Source organism: Brachyistius frenatus, unplaced genomic scaffold, assembly GCF_029030835.1.
Source record: "Brachyistius frenatus isolate BFR_SWC_R1_liver_20210118 unplaced genomic scaffold, ASM2903083v1 Contig_35, whole genome shotgun sequence".
NCBI classification, from domain to species: Eukaryota; Metazoa; Chordata; class Actinopteri; family Embiotocidae; genus Brachyistius; species Brachyistius frenatus.
The window spans coordinates 2,249,023-2,275,707 of NW_027210634.1; the positions used below are offsets into that span (position 1 = coordinate 2,249,023).

The 26,685-nt window shown below is 42.1% G+C and overlaps 1 protein-coding gene across 1 annotated transcript in view; it reads left to right on the plus strand.

Annotated features, from left to right (window-relative positions):
- Nucleotides 1-26,685, plus strand: part of mast4 (microtubule associated serine/threonine kinase family member 4) — a 94,609-nt gene that overhangs the window by 59,206 nt on the left and 8,718 nt on the right. Inside the window, 19 exon segments of the mRNA XM_069700900.1 lie at nucleotides 9,455-9,543; nucleotides 11,923-11,992; nucleotides 12,277-12,297; nucleotides 12,736-12,814; nucleotides 14,782-14,936; nucleotides 15,031-15,106; nucleotides 15,190-15,399; nucleotides 16,077-16,178; nucleotides 16,773-16,905; nucleotides 18,763-18,824; nucleotides 18,952-19,043; nucleotides 19,150-19,358; nucleotides 19,465-19,603; nucleotides 20,610-20,742; nucleotides 20,870-21,035; nucleotides 23,931-24,032; nucleotides 24,562-24,684; nucleotides 25,723-25,832; nucleotides 26,459-26,580. Coding sequence (XP_069557001.1) covers nucleotides 9,455-9,543; nucleotides 11,923-11,992; nucleotides 12,277-12,297; nucleotides 12,736-12,814; nucleotides 14,782-14,936; nucleotides 15,031-15,106; nucleotides 15,190-15,399; nucleotides 16,077-16,178; nucleotides 16,773-16,905; nucleotides 18,763-18,824; nucleotides 18,952-19,043; nucleotides 19,150-19,358; nucleotides 19,465-19,603; nucleotides 20,610-20,742; nucleotides 20,870-21,035; nucleotides 23,931-24,032; nucleotides 24,562-24,684; nucleotides 25,723-25,832; nucleotides 26,459-26,580 — 2,193 coding nt within the window.

Consider the following 26,685-nt stretch of genomic DNA (forward strand, 5'->3'; position numbering starts at 1 on the left):
CGCCGAAACCGGCCGAACGGCGGCTGAACTTCGGATCTCTCTCAGCGATACGATTGAGGCGACGCGCGAGCGTGTCAAAACAGGAACGTCGGTGCGTGTCTGAGAGAGCTCGCCGGGGCGTCTCGTGTCATTTTTCTCCGAAGTTACGGTCGCGGTTTAAAAATAAAAAGAAGACGCGTCTCCATTTCGGTTTCATTTCATTATTTGTTATCATATTGGCCTCGACTCGGGAGCGTGAACATCAGATTTGAGCTGCAACAATCAAGCCAGTGGTAGATTTGCCGTTTGAAAATGAATTGCCAAGTCGTCACTTGTGAAGCAAACATGTTGAAAATAAGATGTTTTCAGTTGGTCAAATGTGAGAATTTGCCCTTTTGGGGGGGGGGGGGTGTCATAAATTAAATCAACGATATTAAATTTTAGTCTCTTCGTCAGACAAGATATTTGGTAAGAGCATGTTACAAGCCCCTTTTCTGATGCTTTGCTGTCTATACGAGAGAATAATCCGAAAATTGATTGATGAAAATAAATCAAATTTTGCTCATTTTCTTTCACTTGACATGTGGGCAAGCCCGCCCATCACTCGGATTCAACAAGTCTTACATTAGGCTTAAACGCATTTTTTGGGCTACGTGTCTTGAGTTTTGTGCGCTGCGGTAACTGGAGGCTTCTCTGTGTGCAACCAACCGGCTAGCTGGCATCTACTGATAGCATGAACAGTCTTCATGAAACATTGGTAAATTGTAGCATCTAGCAATAACGTGCACGTGAGGCATTTAGGGTACGTCGGTAAATTGATTAAAAAAAAAAAAAAAAAAAAAAGGTCACGTTTAGGGAACATTTTGTTAATTTTAGAAAACAACCCCAGGTTACACTCTCCCCCTCTAAACTGCATGAAAACTAAAGATTTGCACTGTAAGGTGTGATTTATTTTTTGGGATTAATTTTTTTAACACAACGGTTGGTATCGAATTAAGTAAACGGGTATTGAAGTCAAAGTACTGGTATTTAAATTTTCCGATCATAATATTACACCGGAAGCCGCATTATTGGAAATCTTTCTTTTAACGTGAGCTGCATTTACTCGCTCATTAAAAGAAGCCAGAATTTGGCAGCTATTCCCATTTCTTTTTACGACTCTCAGCTCGGACAAGACCAATATTTTTGAAGCTCGACTGTGAAACTAACGTGTAATGCTTCGTCTGGTTTTGGGGGGAGGGAGGGAGAGGGGGTTTGTTTTGTTCGGTAGCCGCTTCAGAGAACTCGTCTGCATACTTTTCACCTTGCGATCAGCTGACCCGAAGCTCTCACACATATACGCGCAGGTCGCCAAAGTCAAATTCATCACCGGACTGACACACACACACACACAAAAAAAAATCAGTTCACGTGTGAATACGTGAGAGCAGCTCGTACCGACAGGTCACCCGAAAGGTCAGACGTATTCTGATCCAACCCAACTTGCTTTTTTTTTTTTTTTTCTTTCTTTTTTTTTTTTTTTTTTCCCAATCGATATTTTCCTGAATTGTCAACAAATTCAAGTGTTTAGTTTCTTATCTGTGGAGTCAACCATGAAAAAAAAACAGCGAAGGATCAAAGGTGATGTCGTTCCGGCGAGGCTCCCGTCGAATGAATGACGCAGGACTGTGCGTAATGCAGGGAACAGCTGAGGGAGGAATTCATGCAGCAGCAGCAAGCAGCAGCAGCAGCAGAAGAAGAATCCAACATTTCCATTTCAAATAGGTCCCTGCTTAAATACTCTGACCCACCGGACTTTTGGAGGGGTGCCAGTTTAGCGAGAGCGGCGAGTGCACAGCAGCATCTGCTGATGATGCAGTGCCCCTCCGTCTCACAGCCACCCCCCTCCGCAGGATGTGAAGTGGTAGATGCCTGTTACATGATATGAAGCATGTCGAGCGGAGGGAGCGGGGCGAGTGTTTGGGAAGCGGAGCGCGGTCGCAGCGAGACGTGGGGGGGGGGAAACACAAAGTCAGCTGGCGTTAGGTGTCACATCCGTGCAACAGCGGAGGCTGTCAACGTCTGACCTGGATCACACACACATACACACACACACACTCTCTCTCTCCCTCTCTCTCTCTCTCCGTGCGTGTGTGTGTGTGTGTGTGTGTGTGCGCCTTTCAGGATTCTCTCTGGATTACTTTTTGTTTTTTTGTTTTGTTTTGTTTGAGGACAGAGGAGGACAGCGTGTCCTCCCTGCCGGTGTGGGTTTATGCCGCAGCTGGCTGCAGATGTGGCCGCGCAGAGGAAGTTCGGACCCAAGGAGAGTACGAGTCGGGAGGGTCGCATCCTCCCGAACACCGACGACTGCGGCCGCCGCCGCCGCTTCTCCTCGGCGGGGCTTCAGAAGCCGCCTTTGCACCTCCCGCTCTGGCATGACCTGGACACCATGTCGGACTCTAGTCTGTGGACGGTGCTGTCCAACTTTAACATGCCGCACTTCTTCAGCGGGGCTCGCCTGCGCCGGTCCAAAAGGTACCGACTTAACAGTGAAGTCAGGGCTGTACTTTGGGTTTTTTCTGCAATGATGAGACGAGTCCATACGCAGTTTAAAAAAAAAAAAAAAAAAAAAAGGTTGTTTCCAGGTTACTTATACACGTTTAGTGAGTGACAGCCGGATGTTTTGGGTTTTGCGTTTGCAGCAGGTAATCTGAGCTGCTATGCGAGGTCAACGTGAATGAGGAGCTGGGTGTTCCCTTCTTGCCTTATTGTGTGTTGTTGGCGTTGTGAGTCGAGCGGTGGTTGGAGTGTTTGTTGTCGGTGCGGGCTCACGTTCCTCGCACAGGATGTGCCATCCCTATTGATTTACACCGGAAAAGTGGAACTGCTGATTGTTGCCGTCGTTACGGTTCGCGTCAAGAAAAGTGAGCGAGTCTTTGACAAAGTCCTGCTCCTCGGGATGTTTTATTCATTTGGCTTGTTGGGAGATACCGAACGTCGCTGAATTAAAACCGTTTCGCTGCCTTTTGGGATTTAGAGTTTGCAGCCGCTGGTGTCATCCACTTGATCCCAGTTGTTTGTTGTATATGCGGGTGCTACAGTATTGGTGAAGCCCATACACACATATTTATTTTTAATCCCTGTCCTGACCTATTTTATAGTGCAGAACAGCTGAACATGAAATACATCAGCGCGTAAATATATTTTTTCTCGTTGTATTTTGGATTTATTTGAAAACTTGGAGCTTTGTGTTGTAAAACTGTCTCAGAGGTCACAGATGGGTTTGATTCTGTGAATAAAATGAGAAGTTGATGAAAATATTGTCAAATAATCATTTCATTTTAATACAGCCATATTGAAAATAGGTAGAAGCATGCTTTCTATACAGCTGACGTGATTTTATGAGCTATAAAATCATAAAAAGGCTCTTATCCTTTAGAAATGCTTGAAAACCTTTATTTTATGTCGTTTCTTGTCGTTAAAATAACATCCTGTTTCCAAGGTATCTTCATGATATTCTGATTTCAGCTCTGTGTTTAATACAATTTGTTATCTTAAGTGAAACACTTGAGTTTAGTCCCACAGCAGCTGATCTAGAAAAACCAAAATGTGAAAGAAAATGCAGCAAACAGCTGTTAAATGTAACCTGCAAGTTGCTTGACCACACTGACGTGACGTCCACAGTTAAATATGTCATGCATAGGAGTCAATACGGTGCAGTATGTGGGAATATTAAATCCTCAGAAAAAACAAGAGATTTGTCGAAGGTAAAATCTCCTCGAAGCTCTTTAACACTTTACATCTTCGGATGTCGAAACTGACAGTCGCTTTAAAAAAAACAACAACAGTCCTCCTCGGCGGCGACAATGAAAACGAGCTGCCATGCTTTAAAAAAAAAATGTCATACCCAAGCAGCAAGTTTTTTTTAAACACTATTAATAGAGCGGCGTGTGTCACATGTCTGACTTTGAATTTGGGTTTGTCAGCGCGGAGCAGCAATTAATGTGTCATTGCGCTTCGTCAGCTCACCTGACAGCTGTGACGAGGGAGCAAAACTCTGGGAAGAAAGAGATTAATCATGGCTTTTTTTTGTTGTTGACAAGGGTCAGGATCAGACGTTTCACATTCATCTGGATTCAAACGCTAAAAATCAAAGTGGTTTTTAAAAAAAAAAATTTAATCTATTTTTGCTTCTTCTTGGAGCCAAAATAAGAAGCCAAACTGCAATCTGGGAAATAGTTTTTGACAGATTGAGATGACTTTGTCTTCGAAAATAATGTAGGCTACGGTAAAATGTAAAATAAGGTAAAAATAAAGTGCGCTCTGATGTGTAAAGCGGCGCTAACTTTGACTTTTAGAAAGTATTTTTAGTCGCTGACAGGAGAGATTGGTCGCCGTGCTTTTGTGCGACGCCACAATGGTTTTCGTGAGGTTTGAGGGTTTTTGCATATAAGCGAGACGGTTAAAACCTCGTATGGATCCGTTCCAGGAATCTCACATCTGCAGTACAGCATAAACACTGGCCTACTTTCCTCCCTATCATCTTCGCCCAGGGCTTCTTTATCCACCCTCCCTCCCCCATCCTTAAAGCTTCACGATACCAACATGAATTTATTTTCCCCACCTCGCTGTGGAGGTGCTTCCTCCACCGAAGCTCGGCTTCACGTGAAATCGTCCCGTTTCAAAATGTGGCACTCGTGTCTGTGACGGGGCATCGGGAGGGCGAAGACAACACGAGGCTTGATTGGGCGGCAGCGTGGCACCGGCCCCGGCCTAATCCACACTGAGAGGGTATAAATAGAGCTCGTTAAATCCGATCCTCTTTGACCGAGCACCTGTGTACCAGATACTATTCGCTCCCCTTCGCCGTCATGATAAATGATTCATGGCACGCTTCTTGATTGCGGGGGTCGGCCCCCCAGAAGAACCGCTCGAGTAAGCAAGGGTGACGGGGATTGCAGTCAAAACAGGGGTTTCCCCTTCCGATTAAGGTCGCGTGAATTTAGGGATTTTGCCGCGACAACAGAACCTCGGGCAGCTACAAGCAGCTTATGATGCTACGCTGGTGTGTAGCCCGCCATCGTGATCAGGTGTTTGTACAGGTGTTTGAATTTCACACCAAATTCCACCCGACTTTGGTTTATCCTCTGGTACGGTTCTGTAATCTTTTGGAAAAAAAAATAAATAAAAAATATTTGCAAACTAATGGTGCTTTCAGGCCCACCTTGTTTGGGCCGGACCTTCAGACTCTTCGGTTTGGTTTAAATCTGAATAGAAGGTGTGTCTCGGTCCGGATCAAACTGAATCATAGTTCGGTTTGTTTGCAGTGTGAAAAAAAAATTCTGGATGGTTCGGAGTTTTGGACATAATGCAGGGAGTTTAGGCAAGTTATCGTCACTCCAATAGACAATAGAAGAAAAAGGAACTGGAAGATGGGTAAAAAAAAAAAAAACAATGGGGAGAGGTAGGTGACAAAGCATTTAATTGTAATTTGGTCCGAAGAAGAACTCAAAAGTCCACTTAAATAATACTACATAAAAGCCTTTCTGTGAGTAAAAATAGGGACTGGTCTTTTCACTCCTTTTTCTCCATTCAAATGGAAAAGGCTACCTGCCGAATTGTCCACACGTCGTCGTCAGACGATCGTCGTCCACAAACCGAGTGTTTGTCAAGTACAGGGAGACACAGTCCACGTTGGGGATGATGACAGGACGTAGGTTTGTCATGAAAAGTCTCGTAGTACGCTTACGCACTTAACAGGAAGTGTTTCCAATCACCTTGGCTCTGACTTTGGTCCAGACCTTCAGGTGTAAAAATGCCATGAATTGCTCAAAAGGACACACGTTGTCTCCTTTTCTGTGCTGCTCTGCTTCAACATTCAGTTACACGGGATTATTGATTCAATTAAATGCTAAAACTCTCGTGTTTGGAGGATCAATATCCCGCTGATTTCTCTTTGCACACTTTGTCACTTCACATTATGATTTACATTCGGACATTTCTTTCCACATATTCCTCAAGTTCGCTGCTTTCTTGAACATCTTGAATTAGCCTCTGCCGCATTTAGCGCCATGAGAAGTTTGCGTGCTTTCATTAATAATCTCGAGAGCGCTGAGGTGTCGTAACCGCTGATTTGTTAACATCTGGTCCCTGTGCATTTCTTCGACATCCATTCGTCATCATAGCTCGGCTATAAACAAGGCTTCTTCCTGTGTCCGCTGATATTTCTGGTGTCGGTTGTTAAATGGAGGCATTCAATTTGCGGGAAATGTTGCGTAATCAGCACCAACATGAACACAAAAGTCATTTGTAGGCCTCTTCAGCAGAAATATTGACTGAGTTTTGGTGTTCTGATTGAATGTGACTTTTAATTATACTTTAAAAGAGATGGAAAATTCGTTTTTTAATACTTTATTTGCTTTCCAAGATCTTTTATTCTTAATAGATAGATAAAGTCTGTGAACCCAGGTGAAGTGAAAGATGAGGTTTTACTCACTTTCACATCAACTAGGCTCATTTTAACCACTGACTGTATATAAACGTGGACGTCGCTTCCGGGTCTGAAAAATGAGGCCGATGCGGAAGTGCCTTAAGATGTAATACCACCTGGTGCCACTAGAGGTTGGTTCCAAAAAGCCTCCGTGGACTCCTATTCAACTTTTCTCGTGAAATACAAAGTCAATAAGATTTTTTTTCCACGAGTTATCTCGGTGTTGTTAGCTAAAGTCGCCTCTTCTTATTAGTTTTCTGGCGGTCCATCTGAAAATAATCCCGTCATTAATTAGATATTAGACCTATAAAAAGCGGTATTTTTAGGGGCGTGTCTGTTTGATTGACAGGCCTGTGGTGCAGTCTGGTTTCCACTATCGGTGGAGAGCGGCGCAGTGTCCTCGGGTTACCAATCAGATCGAGTCAGATCCATCGCTTGCTCCTGCCCTGATCGTCCAAATATGGTCACTTCTGGCTCCGAACTAGCAAGATGGCGACGGCCGAAATCTGAACCCTGATTTTAATATATAATGTGAAAGAGTTTTTGGTCTTTCACAGTATGTATTGATTGTCGATTTGTTCAGCCTCTTTTCTTGGTAATGACTGATTGCACTGTGATAAACTACAACTTCTGTTGTCTTTAATCAAATATTGTAACGTTAATGGTCCAAAATGGTGTATGAAAATAGTTTTTAGTCCGTTAACATCAAACCTGATGTGACCTCCACTGCTACACCCACAGCACCTTCGCCCTCCAGGGAAACCCCATTTTTAAGCCTTGCGTGACCAGTTTTAAGTTGATGTAAATACTCGTAAAGTCGTGTGAATTAATGCTGATTTGGAATATTGCATTTGTTTTTGTATTCATTAAAGCCTTTAGTAAATGCAGTGATTCGACAGCACAGTGTGTTGAGAGCTTTTGGCACATCATTATCAGTTGTGATTTATTTATTTACTTTTTTTTTTTTTTTTTTACAAGTGTCGTAGCTCTTCACTACTGCTGATGTGACATTGAGTCTCTGGGGGCTGTGCTGTTTCACCTGTAGGAGCTTCTCTGCAGCAGCGCTGACAAAAGAGATGAAGGCCGCCCGCTCCAGCATTTCTGCATCATTGCAGAAGCCCATGTGAATCTGATCGTGCTGTGCGTTCAGTGCTGCAACACAGACAGCAGAGCTGCACCTCTGACTGTTTATCTCCATCACTGCTCTAAAAGTTATTTATCCTTCAGCAGCTCCGTGTTTCTCCTATAAAGGAATCTTTGCTTCAATATTCAAACAAGCAGGAAAAAACAAAACAAAAACAGAACGAATTTGTTTTCTGGCGTTTGGAGGCTGCAAATTATTACTGAACAGCATCTTAAAAAAAAATCAGTTGGAAACGGTTCAGATCTCCGAGGAGGTTATGTAACAGGATGTCATTGAGTCTCTGACCTTGAAGTGAATTAGTGTTCTTCACGCATTATGTGTTTCCACTGACAGCCTTTAATTTGAAATTATAAACCCAAACATTAAGCGGCACATTGAACAACGAAGCCGCTTTCACACGGAAATATTTTCACTTTTCTCTCAAGGTTAAAGACTGGGCTTCGGTTTGTGAGTCACATGTTGTCGATCGCAGCAGCTCGTCCTGAGTCACGGTGCTGTATTAACATGACCAGCAAATATGAAAGCGTTGCGAATGCTTTGCACAGAACCGGCTTCTTTTTCTTTTTCTTTTTCTTTTTCTTTTCTTTTCTTTTCTTTTCTTTTCTTTTCTTTTCTTTTCTTTTCTTTTCTTTTCTTTTCTTTTCTTTTCTTTTCTTTTCTTTTCTTTTCTTTTCTTTTTTTGGGCGACTGAACCAAGATGTTCTGTCTCTTGTCTTGTTTTCATGGCACAGCAGGCAGCAGTATTTACTGTTGAGTCGAGGACTGTAGTATGACTGTGTATCAGAGGGTAGCACGTTTTGGCAAAGTAATAATGCATTTAGTCAGATATACATGCTAGTCAGTGTTTGTGGGAAGTGTAATTGATTGTGTAAATAGGGGATGGTGGGTGTTTGCATTGCAGGAATAATAACAAGAAGAGCCTCCTCCCCGAGATGGTTGTACACACGTAAAAAAAAAGTCATGTATTAATGACTATTGCTATTCCATATATTGAGGTTTAAGCTGCAGCGTAATGTGATTGTGACTGGCCGCGGTGCAAATATTTTTCTCCTGTCGCCCCAAAACACAAGTCCGCGCTCGTGCACACACCAACATACATATGTTTATCCTTTGCTGCTACCTCTTTGTCCATTTGAAGAAGAGATTTTCTTTCAAAAAGGTTGAACCCAAGGTCACTGTACATACAAATCGGATTTCCCCAGCATGCCTTCTTCCGTCGTCACTTTTGCGAATGAAGCAGCGAAATCAATCAGAACTAAGTGATGGGTAGAAGTAACGGCTGATTTATGTTAAGTTAAAGTTTGTTTTGGAACAAGAAGATCAATAAAAATACAGAAAAAAAGACTAAGTCTCAAAACCATAAGAGTTATATACTAGGTGGGAAGGTGGCCGTCTGTACTCATTCCAATCAATCTTCAATAAGCAAAAAACAGAACCACATTGCTTTTAACAAACAAGATTAAAAAAAAAAAAAAAAAGGCATATGATCCATATTCTGGCCTCATTTCCCTGGCCAGTTTCAGAGTTGATTTTTTTTTTACAAATGTACCGATTATATTTAAAGTATTTTGCAGCTTAGCTCGCTCAGATATTCAAGCAGGGATCCTGTGAACAAAGACTAAAGGGCCCCTCAGCCCTCAAACTCACTGCCTTAAGGTCTGAGGCATCAAGTGACATCTTTTAAACCACTTCTTAAAACATAACTTAGCTTAGCGTAGTTTAGCTTAGCTTATCTAATTTTAGCTTAGCTTAGTTTATCTTAAACTTAACCTTCTTAAACAATATTATTTCCTATTTTTTGTCCGCTCAGGCCACGGCTTTTAATTTCCTCTGCCTAATATGTACCCTTTCTGGTTTTACAGCTGCAGGACGAGCAACAGAAAAAGCCTCATAGGAAGCGGTCAGCCTTCAGGTTTACCGCGACCTCACTCTCCTCTCTCATCTCTCACAGGTAAAGCGTACGTTGCATGTGCATGTCTGCTAATGTCTGAGCGCCTTGTTTTATTCCCCCCCCTTAGTGTATGAAACGTCCCCAGTGGGTGCACAGAGGAGGAGCCATTAAGTCACAATGTTCTCCAACAGGAATGCAGTCCATTGTGTGTTGTAAAAAAAAAAAAAAGAAAAGTGGTTTGAAAAACAACACAGGAAAATGCACAGTGCAGACCTTGTAACGGTAGATATCAGCACCCAAATGGCAGCTTTCATCTGGCACCCTCTCACAATAATGACAGTATGAAAAGGAGAAGAATACATGCGCACACACCAAGTATTGCCGACTGATTCCAGCATGAGATGCAGGCTTGTCTGACGCCGAAAGCAAACGAGGGGAAGACAAAGCAATAAAAAGTCATTAATAACTTTTGCATTGTCCGTTTTTATGGTCTCTTGTCGGGTCAGTTGTGTCGTGTTTTGGGGCGAGAGTTTAACGGCCAAGGAGGCGAATTATAAAAGGCAGTGATTGTTTTGGGTGAGGAAGTGGTGGCCTGCAGAGAGGAAATGCACAGGAGCAGAGGGAGGGGAGGCCTCATTTACCACAGGGCGTTTTTATTTCCTGGCATTGGTTAGCAGCAAGCACAGCCGCAGCTCGCCAGTGTTTAGTCTGGGTTTTCTGACCTAACGAAGGAGAACCCGGTCTTGAAGATGGATTCGGACTCGGAAAGCCACAGTGTTCCTGCTAATGAATGTGTTCAGCTCTGGGACGACTTAACACTGTGGCTCAGACGTAATATTGGAACTAAAGGTAAGAATAGTGTCCTTTTAAGTTGGAGTTTTAGTGGATACAACCGGGGTGCTCTGACGTATATCCTGGTGACTTATTCAGGTTTCTGATTTCTGTTCTTTGGTTCGTATCAGATAAAAACCTTTGTTTATTGTCATGAATATGTTCAGAAAACGAGATTTCAGTTTGAAAACCTGTCTCTTGAGGGTGCAGTCTAACTTCCAGGTTATCATCTTGACCTGGCTGTGATTGAGATTACAGTGCAATTAAATAAGTGACATTCATCACCAGCAACATTCAGGCCCTCTATAATTGTTCCTCGGTGTGGAGAAGGCCCGTCTTCGTCATCGTAAGAGATGATTGGCATTGGAACGTCTGGTTAAATCATTTCCTCCCTTTTTTTTTTTTTTTTTTCTCCAAGGGATGTAATTATGCCTGACTGATGCTGGACGCTTGGTTTGTTTTTACAGTGTATTTGTAGAAAAAGGACTTCTAATAGGTGCCTTTCAAAAAGTCTTTAAATTATAAGGTTTTCATTGGGACAAAGCTTTACAGCAAGAAACTTCCCGTGGTGAAGGCTGCGGCCAGCAGGGGTCGCTGCGATCTAAAACATACCCCGGTCTGAGCACCCTGACTGGACGACCGTGCATCCTCCATCACCTCCAGACTGACTCGATGCCAATCGAAACCTTAACCTGAGTTGTGGTGTAGCTGCCTCGCCCTGCGCGTCCTCCGATACCCAATGTGCGGGTATCGGTGTCTTATTTTTTAAATAATCCTAAAACCTGATGAAGAAGGAAAAGCCCTAAAAAAATGTGCTGCTTTCTTTTACTGTAATTTCGGACCAACGGAATAACTGACAAATAAAGAAACTAATCTGGACGTGGCAGTGTTTCGGGCACGCTGAGCATTCACGTGGTCGCGGGTGGTGCAGCATGTGACCGATTTGCACGCAGAGACTCATTCAGGTTAGAGGGGGAGAACGAAACACGGGTTATTTTCTGTAGCTACAATTTACCAAAACGCTTCCCGTGCAGGCTACGGATAAACACTACAGTTTACCAATGTTCATTAAACGACTCGCGTTTAGGCTTTGTATAGACACAATATTTTCTGTTGTTCCCAGTTTGAATAGAGTGAAATAAGGTGTCCTGATGTAAGATTTACCAAGGCTGAAATCAACCTGGGGGGCTCCTTAAGTAGAGCCTATGTAGGTGAAACACTTCATTAATAAATAATCGATAATAAATGTTTGCTCAGTTGCAGCTTTGGTTGGTTTTCATTCAGCCTTCATGTGCTAATTGTATGATTTATGATGGGATTCTGTTGCTCTTCAATGACTTGAACTGGAACAAAAATGCCCATTTTTGCATAAAGGTTTTACCTTTTAAGGAATATTTCTCGTGTTTCAAAGAACTACAAATGACCAGAGATTATTTGCTTGTCCGTTACCGTTGCTCGTCTGCTTTGGGACGCTGATCTGATCTGTGATAAAGCAGCCGTGAGTCTTTGTTTTGGAACCCAATCATATTGATGTTTTTCTGCTTGCAGGATGTTTTTTCTTATTATTATTATTTGTTTTATCTCCTTTTCTGTGTGTTCTCCCTGCAGGAACAAGCCCACAAGACAGTCCTAGAAATTTCTCTCCTAGTGCCTCTGCTCATTTCTCCTTTGCACGAAGGTAACCCAACCATGGATATTTACTTTATTTTCAGCTCGACACATCAGCCAGTAAATACCGTAGGGAGACTTGTCAGATACAGAATCCTTCCAAAAAAAAATAACTGTGAGTTTTAGCAATTCAGTCAATAAGGATGTAAATGTTTTCTCTGCCAGCACTCGTGTAAATATTCAGCATCTTAAGTCTACTTGTGTTTTCAAAAACAGCATCAAAAACACATTTATTTTTTAACCATTTCTCAACATGATACCATGTAATTCTGTATTTTTTATTATAATCCACAGTCATTGCCACAGAGCAGACAGGTAACTTCATGTTAGGCTTTTCGTTTGGCCTTAAATATTCATTACGGTTACACTTCATAATCCCTTCACCCGTTCATTAGTTTGCATCTCCTTCACTCTCACATACAGTTTCAGTTCTACATTCATTCGTTTTGTTGTTTCTGTTATTTCTGCTTTTCCGTGTTAGTCTGCAGTTACTAACAGATTTGTTTTGAGCGATACCAGACGAAGGTCGCCATTCATCTGTAATCATGTGATCATGAGGATTTTAGAAGTTGTCTTGTTTGAATGCAAACATGAAAAAAAAAAAGGAGCGTTTTCATGAAGCATGTTGCAAAAAGAACTTGTCTTCATTCAAAGACAAATTCTTCTCACGTATGTACGTTTTAAATGTAAGTGTTGATTTGTTGAGTCGTTGATGGAGAGTGTATCTGTTTTGTCTCTGCTGTTGTGTGACAGGACTGATGGCCGCCGCTGGTCGTTGGCCTCCCTTCCCTCCTCTGGATATGGAACCAACACACCCAGCTCCACCGTCTCTGTAAGCATCATCCGCTCTGTAACGGGTCAAACTAACCACAGACATCGGTACCACTGTGTCTCCTCCCGGGACAACGGGAGGAGACACTACACTCATTACGTGACTGTGAAAAAAGCGCACTAAAAGCTGAAAGTTAAGCTGTCGAATGGACAAACCTCGACCTCAAACTGCTGAAAACCAGAATATCATCATTTTTATAAACGCACCCCAACCTGTATCTACAGAAAGTAGTAAGGATGAGTACAACAACACAACATTAAGCTCTAATAAAACCCAAATTCAAATTGTTAGAACATGATGTAATTGTGGGTAATAATCTGTTTAGGTCTCCACAGAGAACAAAGGGAACATGACTTCAATGTGGGTGTTTGTCATGGCGGCCCAAAAGATTTGTTCCAGAGCAAACACGACTTTGACAAGAAGGCGCACCAACAACAAACACATACACAACCCCCTCGCTCTTTCTCTTTCTCTTTCTCTCTCACTGTGTGGACTTCCTGTCTACATCTGTATATCGGCACCATCGTTCGTAGGATGCGGCAGCAGCTACTGTACAATCAACTGTGCACTCACTCGCGCCTTTACAGGAATCTCAGTGTGTCAGGGGGGTACTGGAAATGACCCGATGTTGTGCTTTTGTTTTAAGTTTTGGTCACTCACTGCATTTCCTGCTATTCACACCGTCTACTGAAGGAAGCATGTTTCTCTGGTGAAACATCGCGAGTCAAGTAATAATAGTTCATTTGCCCATCTGTTGTTTTTAAAGTTCTTTTCTTTTTTTTCTTTTTTTTGTATGTTTATTTGATTTGTTAGACATCTATCATTGTTTTATGTGTTACCGTGAGTCCACAGATTATTACAGCGCTCTAGAAAATTTGGGTAATCTGCTTACTCGCTTTTTATGCCAAATACTAGATGAAAGGTTTGAAACAGCTCTTAATATATGTCGGTTAAATGTGGAGACAGCTGCTGATTAGCTGAGCTTGGCATAAAGTCTCTAACCGGGAGTAAACAACCAGCCATGCTCGGTCCAAAGGTAACAAAAGAGACAACCTGCACCTCTGAATCTCACTAATTAACACATCAAACAGTCCATCCAGGATTTTGTTGTGATCAAAAATGTTGTATTTTGCAGCGTCTTTTTAAAAATATTACTTTGCAGTTAGCAGCTTTATGTGATTAAATGGCAAAAATTGCAAGTTGAGGGCAAAAATTTGAATTCTTTTTTTTTTTTTTTTTTTTTAACTACTATACTTTTAAAGTCATCACGTCCTGTGATAAAAAAAATTTTTTTTAAAAAGGCCCCTGCACATCACATAAATAATTCAAAGTATTTTTGAATTAACTTGAACCACGAGGTCATAAAAGTTATGTAGCTTTTTGAGGAGCTTTACTTACTGTAAAAGAGGAGGTTTTTTTTTTTTATTATTGATAAAGCACGTTTTCTTTTGAAAGTCTTACTTTGTGCAGTAATACCTACAGCAGAGCTTTTATGAACTACTTTTAATGCAGAACAATCATGTGAATTTTGCAAAATTGCAAGCTTCTGCAAACGTGGAGAATTTGGTCAAATTTGAATGAATGAATTCCAGGAGAGGGACTGATTTTATCTTTAATCAAAAACTGAAAAATAAAGACGACATGTTGTCGTTGTCCCTTTATTTTTTTTATTTTATTTTTTTTTTACCTTTAAACCGACCACAGCTAGATGTTTCTCCCTGCTTACAGTCTCTTTATGCTAAGAGAAGCTAACAGTCCTGCGACAGCAGCCTCATATTTAACTCGCAGATATAAAAGTGGTATTGATCTTCTCATCTAGCTCTTGGCAACAAAAGCCCAACAAAAACATCAAGCAGACGGTCTGCTAGCTGGAAGTATTTTTATCCACCTAAGAAAAGAAAAAAAAAATCACCATCTCCTTTTTTCTTTTTCTTTTCATGTTGAATATATATTTGTTTCATTTCCAGTCATCCTGTTCATCACAGGAGAAGCTGCACCAGCTGCCCTTCCAGCCCACGCCGGACGAGCTGCACTTCCTCTCCAAGCACTTCTGCACCGAGAGCATCTCCGGGGACGAATGCCGCAGAGCGACGGCCATGCGACCCCGCTCACGCAGTCTCAGGTACTAATTTCTCTTCCCATTTTTCACATCGACGTGCAAATGTGTTTTTATGCCACTCGGCCTTCTAATTTTTAGTCCCGATCTTGTCTTTCAGCCCTGGAAGATCTCCGTCGTGTTACGACCATGAGGTTATTATGATGAACCACGTCTACAAGGAGCGGTTTCCGAAGGTAAGCGCCAACAACAAGTTCGCTGCAACCACGCTCGGCTATTAATGATCTCACCTCACCGGCTGTGTCCCGTCCCTCCGCAGGCCACGGCACAAATGGAGGAGAGGATCCAGGAGATCGTCCGCAGCAGCTCTCCGGAGAGCGTCCTCCCGTTGGCAGATGGCGTGCTCGGCTTCGCCCACCACCAGATAATTGAACTGGCCCGCGACTGTCTGGAGAAGAGCCGGCTCGGACTCATCACCTCCAGCTACTTCTGCGAGCTCACCGACAAGCTGGAGCGGCTCGTTCTGGAGGTGAGTTCGTCTGCAGAGAGACGGTCCCGCCGCTGAGTCTGTGATGAGGGAAATCTTTACAAAACTGTGTTAATAATGGGCCACTTCAGATGTTTTGTTTACTTTTACATTTGAGTCACAGTGCGAAGCTTCCTATTTTTTTTTTTTCGAAAGATAAGATCTTCTGTGGGTATTGGTTTTAACCATTAAGATAAATAAAACTGAATTAAAAAAACACGTTGTTGTTTTTTTTTAACCCAAACTGTGACTGCTTTAAGTTGCTGGATATTACATATGATGTTATTTTTGTGAAACAAAAACAAAGTTTTGGCACATCTTTTACTTAAAAATATCAATTTGGAAAGCAACTTTTCATATTTAGCATATTATTCCAGCTACATTTATTGTTTAGACTTAGAAATTAGGTGAAAATCTTAATTTATCATGCAACAGATAGAAACAATTTTTCATCCAGATGGTCAGAAGAGAGTTTATATTTTTTGGAAGAGATTTGCTGACCTCGAGGTTTTTCAGAGATCATCTGATATCTATTGTTCAGAAACTCATAAGTTTAGCCTCGTAACTTGAATGTAAATGTAATTTATGAAGGGACCAAATGGAAGTATAAGAGAATTATTCTGCCTCTTAACGATACTGACATCTTTCTTATTTTTCTTCTCTGCCTGGTTGCTGTGTAGTCCACTGAGAGGTCAGAGAGCGAGGAGGTGAACTTCATCAGAGATCTGGTGAAGAAGATCCTCATCGTGATCGCCCGACCGGCTCGACTGCTGGAGTGTCTGGTACGTAAACAGCATCTAAAATTTTTTAGATATAATAGCTCATCTGGAGTCTGTTTCTCAATACCATAACTCTTTTATTTTTTCTTACTCACCCAAAGTGAAATATGCTTAATAGATAGCTTAAACTAATGACATAAACCAAACATCAAACATATGTACACAGAAAAAAACCAAAAGATGCAAAGTGCTTCACGATGAGCTCTTTTTTTTTCTGGATGGGTGATTTTCACAACGTGTCTTTGTTTTTGGATGCGTTTGAGTTTCCGCATCTATTTTCTGCCCCATTTAATGTGAAGTCAGTGAATCAAAGCTACCGCAATCTGAAAATTAAACTACCTGCATCCTTACTGTTCAAGGGATCTTCGTCACGTTTTGCCATCCCGGCCAGTTGTCTGATATTTGAAGGTTAAAGGTTAAACAAAGGTTAAAGTGGCTATAATTAATGTTTTTTATGATAAAGGCTCGTCGTGATGAGCAGACAGCAGCGAAAGAGCCAGATATTTTCCTAAGGAGTGCGCAGAGACCAAAAACAAACAGACTATGAAGTGACTTGCACTGACGAAAGTGCGAACTGTGTCGCTGGTTTTTTTTCAGGAGTTTGACCCAGAAGAATTTTACCACCTTCTGGAGGCGGCTGAAGGACACGCTAAAGAGGGCCAGGGCATCAAAACGGACATCCCTCGTTACATCATCAGCCAGCTGGGACTCACACGAGATCCTCTGGAAGGTACAGGAAGACCGTAAAATAAAAAATTAAAAAAAAACTCCCAACAGTCTTTAAAAAGGCACATGATAGCAATAAAAGACTGAAGTGACACAATGTGATTATTAAATAGGAGGAAAAGTTAGGTCATCTCTCAGATTCCTGCGTTTGTCATTGTGTAGTTTCCTCTGTGGATTGTATAACACGTGCATGCATATGTGCATTGATTGCACTGTTAACCTTTATAGTTTAATCGTAGGGCTGGGGATTACACGTCTTCTTTCAGATTTGTGGACAGAAAACGTCCAAATTTACATGTCATTGTTGTTGTTTTTTTACTACACTTTACATCTGTATATTTCTCCTGAATTCACAAAAAGTTTAAAAGAAAATATATATATACATAAATCAGGCCATGAATGATATATATATATATATATATATATATATATATATATATATATATATATATATATATATATATATTTTTTTTTTTTTTTTTTTTTTTTTTTAAACTCTCCAAACATGAGTTCTAAAATTTAAAGCAACTTTCTCCCCCAAAAATTATTTTAGCATATTTTGAGCCAGAAATCTCCACTTCACTATTAGCCTCCAGTCTCCAACCAGTAATTTAGATCTGTTATTGTTCACATAAAAGAAGCTTATTCAGCTGGTTTGGGTGGAGCTCAGCTATGTGAATAGATGTTACTAAACGTGACCTTTCCTTTTGTCAAAGTAGAACTCAGGGAAAAAGTTGGGAGACTGAGAAACACCAAACTTTCCAGTTTCCACTCATCTGTGTTCTGGTGGGTTCTTACAGAGTTGTTTAGTTTATTTATCATTGATACATTGAGTGCTAAAAAGATAAATCTCTTCTGCAAAAACCTTTGCATCTAAAATTTCAACAAAATAGAAAAATAAAATGTCAAAACTTGACGTCATCCAATGTTCACATTTCTGTTCTGAAAATGTATGCAAATTGGTGCATATTTATTTGCATAAGGCATCATTTGCATATTAAAACGTAACATTTCAGAAAACTTTTAGTAAAGAATAAATTGTCTTATTATAAGATATAATATATATGTAAAAAAAAAAAAAAAAAAAAGATGATGTTGTGGTGAGGCTGTGAAGGAATGAGAGAATTGAGTTGTGGAAGGGAACAAAGAGACAAAGATCCTCTTGACTAATGTCCTGAACCCGAACAGACCGTCTTTCTAATGACCCTCTTTCTCTCCAGATTCACTAACCGACAACATTCATTATGACTAATTAGAAAAGAATGGCCTCCCCACAGACCTTATACAGATCCACACAGGCTGGCTCATCAGCCAGTCTCCCCGTTCATTTCCCCCGAGTGTCTCCTGTTTTGTTTTTTTTCCATTTGCCTGCCGCCTTCGTGTGCCCGAAGCGAACCTGCGAAGGAAGGACAGATGTTAAATAGCCGTGGAAAATGTGGTTACAAGCCCTCCGGGGACGAGACAAAACGCCTCCCCTGTGAAACGGCACACATGAACTCTGCCAGGAAAAACACATGCTCGGAGACAAAAAAAAAACCAAACAAATGCTGTAAAAGATGCAAGGTGGTTTTTAATGAGCGCTTGTTCTGGAGTGGTGGTTTTTTAAAATGAGTGTTACGTGTTGCTAAGATTTGATTTCCGCCCCATTTATCCTCAATTCAGGATCTCTCGGAGTCAGCGCCTCGAAGCTAACGGCTGAATAAAGGCTCCAGTCTGCTGTTTCTGTTGTGTTTAAAGCACCTTTGTTTCAAAACCTGCACTGTTTGTGGGTTTCACATAAAGTTATAGATTTATAATCAACTCACAGCTACTTTATTTTCATATTAAACATCCCTGCGTTGTTTTTTTATTTTCTGTACAGAAATTGCTCAGCTGACCAGCTGTGACAGTGGGATCGCAGAAACCCCAGAAACAGACGACTCCGTAAGTCCTCAGAAATCGATTATCGCATTGATCTGGTCCGTCTTTACTGCGGGCGAAGCAGCCCAATGCGGATTTTTATCTTCTTGATTTGTTTTGAAGTATTTGTCCCCTCTTCTCGCCCCTTCAGTCTCAGAGCCTCAGCACGGCCCTGCGGTGCCGGCGGAAACCCTGCGAGTTGGACTTTGAGATGACAAAACTCATCAGCAATGGTGCCTATGGGTGAGGACGCGTTTTTCTTATCTATTCCCTTTCGAAAACAATATATATATATATATATTTTTTTTTTCTAAAAGCTCATTTTATTTCCCCCTCTTTGTTCCCGCAGAGCCGTTTATCTGGTTCGTCACAAGGAAACGAAGCAGCGGTTCGCCATGAAAAAGATCAACAAGCAGAATCTGATGTTGAGGAATCAGATACAACAGGCCTTCGTGGAGAGAGACATCCTCACCTTCGCCGAGAACCCCTTCGTGGTGTCCATGTACTGCTCCTTCGAGACGCGCCGGCACCTGTGCATGGTGATGGAGTACGTCGAAGGTCAGTGGCCCGAGTTTCTTTCAGCCGCGCTGCTACCGTGGCGCTTTGAAGGCCTTCTGTGTGTTATCTGAAGCGATTCATGACATGACGCCGTTGGTCTTTACAGGAGGCGACTGTGCCACCCTCTTGAAGAACATGGGTCCGCTGCCCGTCGACATGGCCAGGATGTACTTTGCGGAGACGGTACTGGCTCTGGAGTATCTCCACAACTACGGCATCGTCCACAGGGATCTCAAACCCGACAAGTGAGATCTTGTGAATTTTATATCGATCAATATTCTTACATTGATAATGGGCAGCTCAGGGTGATAATAATAATAATAACTTTATTTCTATAGCGCTTTTCAAAAACAAGTTACAAAGCGCTTTACATTTAAAACACAATATGCAACAGTATGAAATATAATGATGACATACAACAGAAATAAAACAGACAAAACAACAAAACAGGCAGTCAATCAGTAAAGTCAACAATGATGAACCCACACAGAATAATGGAGCACTTTTAGCATCTTTATTTTCCTGCTTTGTCTTGTTTACTTTCACTGCTCCATGAACGCACCATGAGCATTAAATTCATAAAACAGTGGACCTTTAAGATAACTAACTGTTGGGCCTACACTACCTGCTCGGCACCAAGCACAGTGCTAGCAACAAGGTGGTGAATATAAGGATCATTTACAGCCACTAAGGAGCCTCGGAAGGTGGTTGAGATCAAAACGGATCAGAAAGACAGTAAATATCGGAGTTTAATTCGTCAGGTGGCCAGAAAAACGACTCCAAATGAAAAAAATTTAAAACTATAATAATATATAAAATAGAGCAGGGCAATATGGACAAAATCAGATATCACAGTATTTTTGACCACGATACCGATATTGTGACAGTGTTGACGGGACAACTATTGGTGCTTTCACCAAAAATGTACACGATTACATTTTTGATAAATAATCATTAGTAATGTGGACATAATGACGAATTAAGAAAAGGGAAATAAGAGAACAGCTAGAACAGCTTGTTTTACTGTAATGCAGCCTGTAAAACCAAAGAAAAACAACACTTATGCCATATTGTATTAAGATATCTAAAACAATATCGAGTCTCATTTCTACAATATTGATATAATATTAATATACAGTGTTGGTCGGCCACAGTTCATTTTAAGGTATTTACTGATTTCTAACCTTCTCTTATTCTTGTCCCTCCTCCTCCTCCTGCTCCTCCTCATCCTCCTCTTCCTCCTCCTCGCAGTCTGCTGGTGACCTCGATGGGCCACATCAAGCTGACCGACTTCGGCCTTTCCAAAGTCGGGCTGATGAACATGACAACTAACCTGTACGAGGGACACATAGAGAAAGACGCCCGGGAGTTCTCTGATAAGCAGGTAAACGTTGTAGAAAGCTTGACATGTGCAGTTTTACAAGACATTTCCTCACAGATCACATCATGTTTAAGATATATTTTTATTTTTTGTTGTTGTTGTTGTTTTGTTTTGTTTTTGTTCTGATTAGGTGTGTGGAACCCCGGAGTACATCGCTCCGGAGGTGATCCTGAGACAAGGCTACGGGAAGCCGGTGGACTGGTGGGCGATGGGCATCATCCTCTACGAGTTCCTGGTGGGCTGCGTGCCTTTTTTTGGAGACACGCCGGAGGAGCTGTTCGGACAAGTCATCAGCGGTCAGTAATACCTCCTTTCTTTCTAGATAAATAACAAAAAACATGAGACTTCTGCCACCACTTCGGTCCCGACTAAGAGCTCAACAAGTATTTGATGGATTGAAATTTTGCATAAACATTCGTGGTTTCCAAAAGATGCCAGCGAATAACTTTGGTTATCCTCCGACTTCCTCCAATGACAAAAAAAAAAAAAAAGTCCCATAAGCCTCAGCTGCACTTAGTGTTCACTGCCAGATGCTGACAGGCTAAAATAAGATGGGGAATAGCATGTTAGCATTGTCACCTCTGCTGCCTTTACATGGAATTCATTAGCTTGTGGTTATGATGTACTGTCAGAGGTCAAACACAGTATGTTTGGCAGTTCAAGTGAGTAAGATACTGCAATAAAAATTTTATTTACTGTGTAAAATCCCAGTGGAACATGATCCCAATAAATCTTACAGTTAAAACATCATGGAGTCGTTGCATGAAACTAAAAGACTTGGCTGTGTACTTTTTACGATCGCATTAAATTATCAGTGTTTAAAATATCAGTTATGGCAAAAGAGAGCAGAGCAAAGGGATGGTTCAGGGTCATTTTAGGGTGCTGTAATTACAAGCTCTATTAAAAAAAAAAGGAAGCCCGATCGTAAAAGTAGAGAGGCTGTCTGCCTCCCGAACTCAAACTGAGAGCCCGTTGCACAGCAGACGGGCCTGAAAGCCAGCCAGCAGTCTGACAGTGAAGCCCTCTGCTGGGACAGTCGGGTACGACAAGATCTTTAAATTGAGATGGAGCTCGGATATTTAAAATCTTAATTCGAGCAAGCTGGCAGGCAGGTAAAGTAATGCAGGAAATGTAAAGAGAGTGAAAAGATAAGAGCGTTGGGAACATCAACATTTTTCTCCGACGTATTATTTAAATACGAAGAATAACAGAAAAACGACAAACGTTTTTGGTGTTAGCATTTAGCTCCACTGTGCTAACGTGCAGCCTCCAGAACTGAGTATTACAATGACAGAATGTCAATAATATAGATATATATTTTTTTTTTGCAAATGTGTCATCAGCAGAATTCTTCATCTTCTCTGCTATTTGCATTAAAGTATAATAAACCTATTTACTTATTTATGTTAGTTCAATGATTATAAAAATGCACAGACGTATTTTCTGCTGCTCGAGGCGATTTAAGCCTCGCAGCATCTGGCGTTTACGTGCCGTCGAGCACATCAGGAGAAACTCCTGGCGCCCTCGTTGAGACGCGAGTTAAACATTTGCATAGCGACCACATGGAATTAGTTGGTGCGCATATTTCCCAATTTACCGAAGGACTGAGATTTCCCCCGACGGCCGTCGGGGAAACAGATGGCAGCGAGTGGATTCAGCTTGACTTTTAGTCACCGAGTGAAGCTGTAATATTATGATGTTACTTCATGTCTTTTGTAGTCTCAAGGTGACAAAAATCGTAATCCTGAAAACAAGCGCTTCTATTACTCTGTCGCGCTGAGACTCGGATGAATTGCGTTTCGCGGCGCTCGTTGGACGCGGGCCTCCGTCCGCGCCGTGGAAACGAATGGCGCACCACGACCGATTTGGTACGCTCTCAATCAAAACTGTACCGAGCCTCTGACTGTTAATTAAAGGGGCCCGAGCACGCTGAATGCGTGCCACCGTGGCCTCGGGCCGCACATACATATTCATAGCTGGAGCCCAAATTTGATTAAAAATGGGGGACAAACGGTGCGCAGAGCAGACAATCAGCCCGGCGCAGACAGGCCCGGCTCCTCCTTTCGCTGCTGATCCGTGAGGCGTTTCTGCCCGGAGCTAGACCACACGTGAACCGTCTCGTTCGACATTAGAATCGGCTTTGATTTGTCTCGCTTAGGGTGTCACAAAAATCCGCCTTAGTGGGTCGCAAAACGGGTAAAAAAAAAAAAAAAAATAGTCCTGAAGATGGGCTAAAATGTAAAATTTTGTTTTTGAAATAAACAAAAAAAAAATCTTACGGAACAGTTTCATGTCAACAAAGATGCTAAATAAACGGACACTTGTAGCATTTAAAAAAATCAACAACGTGCAGGTCGCCAATGACATGATGTGGAGATAAATTAACATGGCAGCCGTCTGTGTTTCCAAAAAAAAACACAAAAAAAACCTCTCTTACTACACGCCGCACTTGCATAAGTTAGATCTTGCGAGTTAACGTGACCATGTGGCAGCACCCGTCTTAGTCATTGTTAGGGCCATACTTAGAGATTTTTTTTAATTAGCCATCATATCAATAAAAAAATTTTTTTTTTTAAATTGTTATGTTTTTACATGTATCTAACCATTTAATATTGTCAGTAGAAATATCTTTTTATAGTTGTCTAGAATCTGGCAATATCTATGTTTGTGGGAAAATGTATGACTCAACAATTTGAAAAAAAAACATGTGCTCGGTGCCTGACTGAAAATATGTCATAAATGACTGCGGGTGGCCGAGGGGCCAGCTGCTCAGCTGTAGTGTTGTTATCGTTATTATTTTTTCATACAAAGTGGGATGTAATATCAGTACAATGTTGGAGACAGTACAGAGGTAAGATTTCAAAACCAGATAAGCTAAAAAATAAAAAAAATACTCGTTGTGAGAAGAAGGGTCGGGAATTTAGACGCAATTTGCATCCATCGGGTTCTAATGGTTAAAACATTAAAACAACTTCTCGTGTTGATTTTTTTTCATTTTTTTTTTTTTCATAATCTGTCAGTCACTCGTGGTTTGTTTTCTCGCCCTTAGCGTGCACACACTTCTCAGGATAATAACTAATAATAGTTTTTGTTCTAATTCCCCCAAAAGAAAACAGCAGGAGTTTCATGGTTTGCTTCTACGTGAAGTCATTCTTCAAACTGATTTTGTTTTCCGTGTTTTTCGTTTCCAGACGAGATCAACTGGCCCGATGGAGAGGACGCTCCTCCTCCCGACTCCCAGGAGCTCATCACGTTGCTGCTGAGACAGAATCCTCTGGAAAGGATGGGCGCAGGTACGAACGCGGGCCGGCGTAAATTCTCGCGTGTCGCCTCGTTATTCCAAGTCAGCGGGGGAGGAAATTGAGGTCGTCCGGCAGCAGAGCAGTTCATCCTGTGGCCTTCTCACCTCCACCCTTTGGTCAATTGCAATTATGTCCTTTGCTAGTCCATCAATCGTGAGTCCCGCATTTGTGACCGGAGTGCAGATCTGCGGAATGTAAAAGTGAACGTGACCCGGCGGCTTTCAATCAGTCCGGAGCCAGAAGCTCCGATCCACCGGCTGCCATTCACAACGTCTCCTGTTGTTCCACCAAAGGTCACAGGCAGGAAATCGTGCTGCATAATTTATGGTCATGATATCGGTTTGGCTTGCAGCCACGAGGGTGGGGGAAGGAGAAACGTGTAGCGTAAGCGCTTCTTCACCTCCTTGTGTTTGACTGAACCGTTCAATGTCGGTCCTTTTCTCCGCCGTTTTTTTTTTTTTATTTTTTTTTTTTTGTCCTCCCGACAGTCGAACTCAAACTGTGTTTATTTCACCCGCAGGTGGAGCCGCTGAGGTGAAGCAGAATCAGTTTTTCTACAACCTGGACTGGAACGGGCTGCTGAGGCAGAAGGCCGAGTTCATCCCTCAGCTGGAGTCCGAGGACGACACCAGCTACTTCGACAGTGAGTGATTGAACAGCGGAAAATGGACAAAGTCATGTTTTTGTCCGCGTACTTGAGAAATACCAGCTCACTGACTCCTTATACTCCTCGCTAACACAGCAAAAGCATTATGGGATTTGTCGAGTATAATTATCCCCCAAGTAGATGTAAGAAAACAAATAACAACAGGATGACAAAATCACCAGTACATTATTTGACTTTATTAATGCTGGAATTTTCCATCAAAACACTTTTTTCTTTAATGCTGAAACTCTCGTGCGAGTTAAAAACAAAGACTTCATTTAAAAGTGGACGCAGCTTCCGGCCCTGAAAAATGAGGCCGATGCGAAAGTGTCTTAAACTGCAATACCACCAAGGGCCAGTAGAGGTTGGCTTCAAATAGCCTCCATAGACTTCCATTCAACTTCTCTCATGAAATACAAAATCGATACATGTTTTTATTGATTATTATGGTGACATCAGCTATATTCCCTTCTTTTGATTCGTTTTCTGGCAGTCAATCTGAAAATAATCCCGTCGTTAATTAGATATTACTCCTCAAAAAGCAGTATGTTTGGGGGGCGTGTCTGGTTTGATTGACAGGCCTGACAGTGCAGTCAGGTGGGCGGGGCATAGTGCCCTCAGGTTTCCAAATTGAGTCATATCCACTGGTTGCTGGCTTCAGAAAAGCAAGATGGCGACGGTTGAAATACCGAACACGAGGCTTCAGAACGGCCGCTGACAAACCGACGAGTGACGTCGCTGTTTGGATGCTGTTTAGTTAAAGTAGGAAAAACTGGCCATGAACTACATTTTTAGCATAAAACTATTGTTCCTAAACACTGTCCAAGAATAGTACAACTGGCATGACCAACCAAATACCATTATATGTTACGTCTGTCTGAGAAACGGCTGTAAATGAAGGGCTTTCCACTTTCCAAAGTGATTATAATCCATCTTCAAGTCACCTTCTGGCACTGCGATGATTCTTATTAACCTGCAATAACCCGAAAGCAATTAAAAACCGCGTGAAATCTAAACCTGTCGTTCTTTCCCCAGCTCGCTCCGAGAGGTACCACCACCTGGAGACGGAGGAGGACGACACGAACGACGAAGACTTCAACGTGGAGCTGCGGCAGTTCTCCTCTTGCTCTCACCGCTTCTCCAAGGTGCGTCTTTTTAACCCCCGCGCCTCCGATTTTGTTCTGGTCTGAAGAAGCGTCGTCGTTACCGCCAAAGTCGTTCAGCGACGTAAATGAGCCGATGGCCTCGTTTGTCCTCGTTCCCATTCTTCTCATGGGAAAGACGACTTTTTCATATGGAAATGTGCGTCTAGAAAACACGTTTCCCTCCCGTTCTCCCTTTTAGCCCCGACGGTATTAAGGCGTACATTTCGGCTTTGCATATATTTTCTGCTTGCAAATCAGATCCGTTTCTTTTTTTTTCTTTTTTTTTGGTAATGTGTGACACAATGCAACAATACAGACGTAAAAGCTGAGAGTCATTGTTGTGCTGCATTGCAGTGCGCTTCCCCCTCTCGCATCAACACAGAGCAGTACAGTGTCTCAGGAAGCAGCAGGGGGTCTCAGAGGAAGTGTTGAGCTACAATGCAAACCTAAAACTCCAACCTTTTAAGACGCGATGAAGTCGGCACAAATCTTTTTTCAAAACCCTAGGAAGGTCATAATGGCGCTCCACTTGTGCAGAATGTGCTGCGTTTATTTATAAATCCTTGCTGCTCTTACAAGCCCGCGTGTGATAAAGTGCATCCTTGTGTTTCCGTTGTGGTCGTCAGGTCTACAGCAGCCTGGATTTGTCCCGAGGACACCTGGAGGAGAAGGGAGAGACGGAAGAGAAGAAGAGCGAGAGCCCGCTGACCGTGGACTCGCTCAGCTGGACGCCGGACTTTGCTGAAATGTACGCTGACTCACCTCTGTCATCTGAGTCCAGATTATCGCTGGAGTTCCTTAAAACTCTGCACCCAAACACAGATTTAAATACACAGTTCGGTGCACGACGAGG